The 7500-nt window shown below is 51.7% G+C and overlaps 2 protein-coding genes across 2 annotated transcripts in view; both read left to right on the top strand.

The window, feature by feature from the left end:
- The window catches only part of LOC310966408 (exosome complex component RRP40-like), a 4716-nt gene extending 3240 nt beyond the window's left edge, over window positions 1–1476 (top strand). Inside the window, exons 3-4 of the mRNA XM_083940997.1 lie at window positions 529–680; window positions 764–1476. Coding sequence (XP_083797123.1) covers window positions 529–680; window positions 764–971 — 360 coding nt within the window. The 3' untranslated portion in view covers window positions 972–1476. The remainder of the gene's footprint in view (window positions 1–528; window positions 681–763) is intronic.
- A 3600-nt stretch (window positions 1477–5076) lies between these two features.
- Window positions 5077–7500, top strand: part of abca4a (ATP-binding cassette, sub-family A (ABC1), member 4a) — a gene marked incomplete at its 3' end in the record, with an annotated part of 6122 nt that continues 3698 nt past the window's right edge. The window contains exons 1-3 of the mRNA XM_083940995.1: window positions 5077–5101; window positions 5917–6109; window positions 6218–6311. Coding sequence (XP_083797121.1) covers window positions 6044–6109; window positions 6218–6311 — 160 coding nt within the window. The 5' untranslated portion in view covers window positions 5077–5101; window positions 5917–6043. The remainder of the gene's footprint in view (window positions 5102–5916; window positions 6110–6217; window positions 6312–7500) is intronic.

Raw genomic sequence — 7500 nt, 5'->3', positions numbered from 1 at the left:
AGGTGACCTGGTCTTTAGCCCCTCCCCCTCTCTGTTACCTGTACAGGTGACCCGGTCTTTAGCTCCTCCCCCTCTCTGTTACCTGTGCAGGTGACCTGGTCTTTAGCCCCTCCCCCTCTCTGTTACCTGTACAGGTGACCTGGTCTTTAGCCCCTCCCCCTCTGTTACCTGTTCAGGTGACCTGGTCTTTAGCTCCTCCCCCTCTCTGTTACCTGTACAGGTGACCTGGTCTTTAGCTCCTCCCCCTCTCTGTTACCTGTGCAGGTAACCTGGTCTTTAGCCCCTCCCCCTCTCTGTTACCTGTACAGGTGACCTGGTCTTTAGCTCCTCCCCCTCTCTGTTACCTGTGCAGGTGACCAGGTCTTTAGCTCCTCCCCCTCTCCGTTACCTGTACAGGTGACCAGGTCTTTAGCTCCTCCCCCTCTCTGTTACCTGTGCAGGTGACCTGGTCTTTAGCTCCTCCCCCTCTCTGTTACCTGTGCAGGTGACCAGGTCTTTAGCCCCTCCCCCTCTCTGTTACCTGTGCAGGTGGGTGACCTGGTGTTCTCCCAGTTCCTGGTAGCCAATAAGGACATGGAGGCGGAGCTTGTGTGCGTGGACAGTTCAGGACGAGCCAATGGGATGGGCGTGTTTGGCGCCGGCGGTCTGCTCTTCCCCGTGTCCCTGGGACTCGTCAGAAGGTGCTTTGGGTTCTTGTGTCGCAGTGAGAGAGTGTGTGTCCTGAGTCCTGACGCTCACCTGTCCCCCCCCCCCCCCCCCCCAGGCTGCTGGCGCCCCACAGCGGCGTCCTGGCCGACCTGCAGCAGCTCTTCCCCTGTGAGCTCGTGGTCGGGATGAACGGGCGCGTGTGGGCGAAGGCGTCCAGCGTTCAGCAGACGCTCGTCGTCTCCAACCTGCTGCAGAGCTGCGACGCCATGACGACCACGCAGAGACAGGCGCTGTTCAGGAGGGTGGCTCAGGGCGCGCTGTAGACCGCCTCAGACCCCCTCAGACCGCCTCAGACCCCATCAGACCACATCAGACCACATCAGACCACATCAGACCGCCTCAGACCACATCAGACCACATCAGACCCCATCAGACCACATTAGACCACATCAGACCACATCAGACCGCCTCAGACCACATCAGACCGCCTCAGACCACATCAGACCACATCAGACCGCCTCAGACCACATCAGACCACATCAGACCACATCAGACCACATCAGACCACATCAGACCGCCTCAGACCGCCTCAGACCACATCAGACCACATCAGACCACCTCAGACCACATCAGACCACATCAGACCGCCTCAGACCGCCTCAGACCGCCTCAGACCACATCAGACCCCATCAGACCACCTCAGACCACATCAGACCACATCAGACCGCCTCAGACCGCCTCAGACCGCCTCAGACCACCTCAGACCACATCAGACCACATCAGACCGCCTCAGACCACATCAGACCACATCAGACCACATCAGACCCCATCAGACCACCTCAGACCCCATCAGACCACATCAGACCGCCTCAGACCCCATCAGACCACATCAGACCGCCTCAGACCACATCAGACCACTTCAGACCACATCAGACCACATCAGACCACATCAGACCGCCTCAGACCACATCAGACCGCCTCAGACCGCATCAGACCACATCAGACCGCCTCAGACCGCCTCAGACCACATCAGACCACATCAGACCACATCAGACCACATCAGACCGCCTCAGACCACATCAGACCGCCTCAGACCACATCAGACCGCCTCAGACCACATCAGACCACATCAGACCACATCAGACCACCTCAGACCACATCAGACCGCCTCAGACCACATCAGACCGCCTCAGACCACATCAGACCACATCAGACCACATCAGACCGCATCAGACCGCCTCAGACCACATCAGACCCCATCAGACCACATCAGACCGCCTCAGACCACATCAGACCGCCTCAGACCACATCAGACCCCATCAGACCACATCAGACCACATCAGACCCCATCAGACCCCATCAGACCGCCTCAGACCACATCAGACCCCATCAGACCACTTCAGACCACATCAGACCACATCAGACCCCAGGGCAGCTGTAGACCACATCAGACCCCAGGGCAGCTGTAGACCATCAGACCCCAGGGCAGCTGTAGACCATCAGACCCCAGGGCAGCTGTAGACCATCAGACCCCAGGGCAGCTGTAGACCATCAGACCCCAGGGCAGCTGTAGACCATCAGACCCCAGGGCAGCTGTAGACCATCAGACCCCAGGGCAGCTGTAGACCACATCAGACCCCAGGGCAGCTGTAGACCATCAGACCCCAGGGCAGCTGTAGACCACATCAGACCCCAGGGCAGCTGTAGACCATCAGACCCCAGGGCAGCTGTAGACCATCAGACCCCAGGGCAGCTGTAGACCACATCAGACCCCAGGGCAGCTGTAGACCATCAGACCCCAGGGCAGCTGTAGACCATCAGACCCCAGGGCAGCTGTAGACCATCAGACCCCAGGGCAGCTGTAGACCACATCAGACCCCAGGGCAGCTGTAGACCATCAGACCCCAGGGCAGCTGTAGACCATCAGACCCCAGGGCAGCTGTAGACCATCAGACCCCAGGGCAGCTGTAGACCATCAGACCCCAGGGCAGCTGTAGACCATCAGACCCCAGGGCAGCTGTAGACCACATCAGACCCCAGGGCAGCTGTAGACCATCAGACCCCAGGGCAGCTGTAGACCATCAGACCCCAGGGCAGCTGTAGACCACATCAGACCCCAGGGCAGCTGTAGACCACATCAGACCCCAGGGCAGCTGTAGACCACATCAGACCCCAGGGCAGCTGTAGACCATCAGACCCCAGGGCAGCTGTAGACCATCAGACCTCAGGGCAGCTGTAGACCATCAGACCCCAGGGCAGCTGTAGACCATCAGACCCCAGGGCAGCTGTAGACCATCAGACCCCAGGGCAGCTGTAGACCATCAGACCCCAGGGCAGCTGTAGACCGCCTCAGACTCAGTTTTTATTAAAGATGAAAACATTTTTTATGTTTTTATTTTTGTAATAAAATAATTTGTTGTTAAAACTTTAATGTTTCTTTATTTTCTCTCATTTATAATTTAACCTCTTAATGTTTGTTAATATTAATATAAACATAATAAACATTAAAACATTAATATATTAAATATTAATATAAATATAATAAACATTTATAATTAATATAATAAACATTAATATAAATATAATAAACATTAAAACATTAATATAATAAATATTAATGTTTTAATGTTTCGCTGCAGTTTCCAGTTGAATCACCAGAAACTCTTTTATTGTGAAACTTCAGCTGCTTCCTCTTTTATTGTGAAATCGCTGGGCTGCTGGTGACTGACAGTAACCATGGTAACCCCATTACGCAGCTGCAGAGTCCGCTTCCGCTCAGTGAGGCCGGAAGTACAGCCACACTGCTCTTTACAAAATAAAAGCCTGGTTTTATGAGAATTAAATAAACATTAAAAAATAAAAATATGAACCGGAAGTAGTTTTATTTTATTCTAAAAGAACATCCGGAGACTTTTAAAGTGCAGAGAAGTTTCATGTTATTCATTATTTTATTATTTGAGTTTATTAAACTTATAAGTTTTATTATAATTCTGTATTTTATTGTTGTAAGTGTGACTTTTGTCGCGGCTCACGAGGAACTGACTTCCTGTGAAGTGTCGTTTCTGTTTGTAAAATGAAACCGAACTAAATTCATGTGTAATATTTATTATTATTGTTATTTATTTATTTTATTTGAACAAAGAAAAAATAGAATCAGAAAAAAACAACAGATATTTTTTTAATCATAATTCAGGACAAAAATATAAATAATTATAATAATCCAAGCACGGTGGTCAGCACTGTCGCCTCACAGTGAGAGGGTTCCTGGTTTGAATCCCTTCTGTGTGGAGCGTGTCCCCCCCGTGTCTGCGTGGGTTTTCTCCGGGTTCCTGGTTTGAATCCCTCCTGTGTGGAGCATGTTGTCCCCGTGTCTGCGTGGGTTTTCTCTGGGTTCCTGGTTTGAATCCCGGCTGGGGCCCTTCTGTGTGGAGTTTGCATGTTGTCCCCGTGTGTGCGTGGGTTTTCTCCGGGTTCTCCGGTTTCCTCCCACAGTCCAAAGACGTGCAGGTGTTCGGTTCATTGATGACTCTAAATCACCCGTAGGTGTGAATGGTTGTCTGTCTCTGTTCGTCTCTATGTGTCCTGTGATAGACTGGCGTCCTGTCCAGGGGGGACCCCGCCTCACGCCCCCCGATGTCAGCTGGGATCGACTCCAGCCCCCCAACGACCCCGACAGGGACAAGAGGCTGAAGATGAATGATCACATCAGTCTCAGGACATAAACATGACCTTGTGCTGTGTTTTATTGTGAAGGCTCAGAGCGGAAGTGCAGTATTTTATTGTGAAGGCTCAGAGCGGAAGTGGTGTGTTTTATTGTGGAGGCTCAGAGCGGAAGTGCAGTGTGCTGTAGTAAATTGACTCCGGTGTATTTTATTGTGGAGGCGCAGAGCGGAAGTGGATGGTGTGCTGCAGTAAATTGACTCCGGTGAGTCTTTTATTGTGAAGGCTCAGAGCGGAAGTGGTGTGTTTTATTGTGGAGGCTCAGAGCGGAAGTGGTGTGTTTTATTGTGGAGGCTCAGAGCGGAAGTGCAGTGTGCTGTAGTAAAGTGACTCCGGTGAGTCTTTTATTGTGGAGGCGCAGAGCGGAAGTGGAGTGTGCTGTAGTAAATTGACTCCGGTGAGTCTTTTATTGTGGAGGCGCAGAGCGGAAGTGCAGTATTTTATTGTGAAGGCTCAGAGCGGAAGTGGTGTGTTTTATTGTGGAGGCGCAGAGCGGAAGTGGAGTGTGTGCTGTAGTAAAGTGACTCCGGTGGGTCTTTTATTGTGGAGGCGCAGAGCGGAAGTGGAGTGTGTGCTGTAGTAAAGTGACTCCGGTGGGTCTTTTATTGTGGAGGCGCAGAGCGGAAGTGGAGTGTGTGCTGCAGTAAATTGACTCCGGTGAGTCTTTAATTGAGCAGCTGCAGCTGAGCCGCAGATGCTGCAGCAGGAGGACCCTGAACGCACCGCGGACACGGTACGAGTTCCTCCTTTAAACTCATTTAAACTCTTTATTCATCAACTTTAAACTCTTTAATTACTGTTTTAATCTCTTTAATAACTACTTTAAACTCTTTATGAACTGTTTTAAACTCTTTATGAACTACTTTAATATCTTTATTTACTCTATGAACTTATTTTAAACTGTTTGAAACACTTTAAAGTCTTTATTTAAGCTCAGACACGGTTCTCTCACACACTGAGAGACGTTTTAAACTCTTTAATTACTGTTTTAAACTCTTTTAAACTCTTTATTTAATCACTTTAATAACTTTAATAACTTTATTAACTACTTTAATAACTTTAATAACTCTAATAACTTGACTGTCTTCCACCTTTCAGCTGCTTTAAACTCTTAATTTCACTTTATTTATTCACTTTAAGATTAAAGTTTTACATTAAACTGTGATTTAAAGTGTGTGTGTGTGTGTGTGTGTGTGTGTGTGTGTGTGTGTGTGTGTGTGTGTGTGTGTGTGTGTGTGTGTGTGTGTGTGTGTGTGTGTGTGTGTGTGTGTGTGTGTGTGTGTGTGTGTGTGTGTGTGTGTGTGTGTGTGTGGTTGTGTGTGTGATGCACTCAGAGAGAGAGTGTGTGTGTGTGTGTGTGTGTGATGCACTCAGAGAGAGAGTGTGTGTGTGTGTGTGTGTGATGCACTCAGAGAGAGAGTGTGTGTGTGTGTGTGTGTGATGCACTCAGAGAGAGAGAGAGAGTGTGTGTGTGTGTGTGTGTGTGTCATATCAGTGGTGACCTCTGACCCCGGCACCTTTGAGCTCATCCTGTTTGTGTGAACGCAGAGGGAGACACTCAGTCACGGCGTGTGTGACGGCGTGTGTGACGGCGTTGGACGGTGGTGACGGTGTGTGTGACGGTGTGTGTGACGGTGTGTGTGACGGTGGTGACGGCGTTGGACGGCGTGTGAACATGTCGGTGTCGACGCAGCTGCGTCTGCTGCTGTGGAAGAACTTCACCTACAGACGACGACAGACGGTCAGTGTTTCACACACCTGATGATGTCACTGATGATGTCACAGAGGTCAAAGGTCACAGATGCTGATACTGTGTGTGTGCGTGTGCGCGTGTCACTTCCTGTCTCAGCTCCAGCTCCTGGTTGAGATCCTCTGGCCGCTCTTCATCTTCTTCATCCTCATCGCTGTGAGACTCAACTACCCTCCATACGAGCAGCACGAGTGTGAGTCACACACACACACACACACACACACACACACACACACACACACTCAGACACTCACAGACACACACACACACACACACACACACACACGCACACGCACACGCACACGCACACGCACACACACACACACACACACTCAGACACACACTCACACTCACACTCACACACACTCACACACACACTCAGACACACACACACACACACATACATACACAAACACAGACACACAGACACACACACTCAGACACACACACACACACACATACATACACAAACACAGACACACACACACACACACACACGCCACACAGACACACACACACACACACACACACACACACACACATACACACAGAGAGACACACACACACACTCAGACACACTCAGACACACACACACACACACACACACGAGGCCTACGGCGGTTCTGACGTCATTTCCTGTGCGCCTGTTGGGACGTAGAAAAAAGAAGGAGGGACCATGCGCGGACATTTCAAACAATGGCGGTGAAAGGTGCCTGTGACGGAGGCACAGTGGGAGGGCGCTCTAACCTGTGACGGAGGCACAGTGGGAGGGCGCTCTAACCTGTGACGGAGGCACAGTGGGAGGGCGCTCTAACCTGTGACGGAGGAACAGTGGGAGGGCGCTCTAACCTGTGACGGAGGCACAGTGGGAGGGCGCTCTAACCTGTGACGGAGGCACAGTGTGAGGGGGCCCTTTCTCTCCCCCTGTCCCCCCAGTGGCTGTGAGCATCCTGCACTGGGACGCCCCCCCCCCCCCCCCCCCGGTGTTTGGCCTCCTCCCATTGGACGGTGAGCTCCATGAGGATCCTCCTCAGACCACAGTCGTGCGTCCTGCCTCAGCGTCGTCTACGTCACGCAGCTTCAGCTCGTGCCACAGAAGAGTCAGCCGCCCACGTGGGTCCTGGTCTCTGGAGGAGGCCTGCAGGTCTGACCGGTTCCCCCCTGGAGTCTCTGCTCTTTGCTCCCTTAAGCTCCTCCCCCACGGACCACGGGGGGGGGGGGGGGCTGCCCTGGACCCCCTGAGGTGGAGCTAGGATCCGCCTCAGCCCTCCTGAGCTGCTGATGTGGATCCTGTCTGCACGAGATCACGTGAGAGTTTCTGCGTCTGCACGAGATCACGTGAGAGTTCCTGCGTCTGCACGAGATCACGTGAGAGTTTCTGC

The sequence above is a fragment of the Echiichthys vipera genome (assembly GCF_963691815.1).
Source record: "Echiichthys vipera genome assembly, contig: SCAFFOLD_103, whole genome shotgun sequence".
In the NCBI taxonomy this organism is placed as follows: domain Eukaryota; kingdom Metazoa; phylum Chordata; class Actinopteri; order Perciformes; family Trachinidae; genus Echiichthys; species Echiichthys vipera.
Note: the sequence above shows the minus strand (reverse complement) of the source record. Positions and strands in the feature narration are given on the sequence as shown.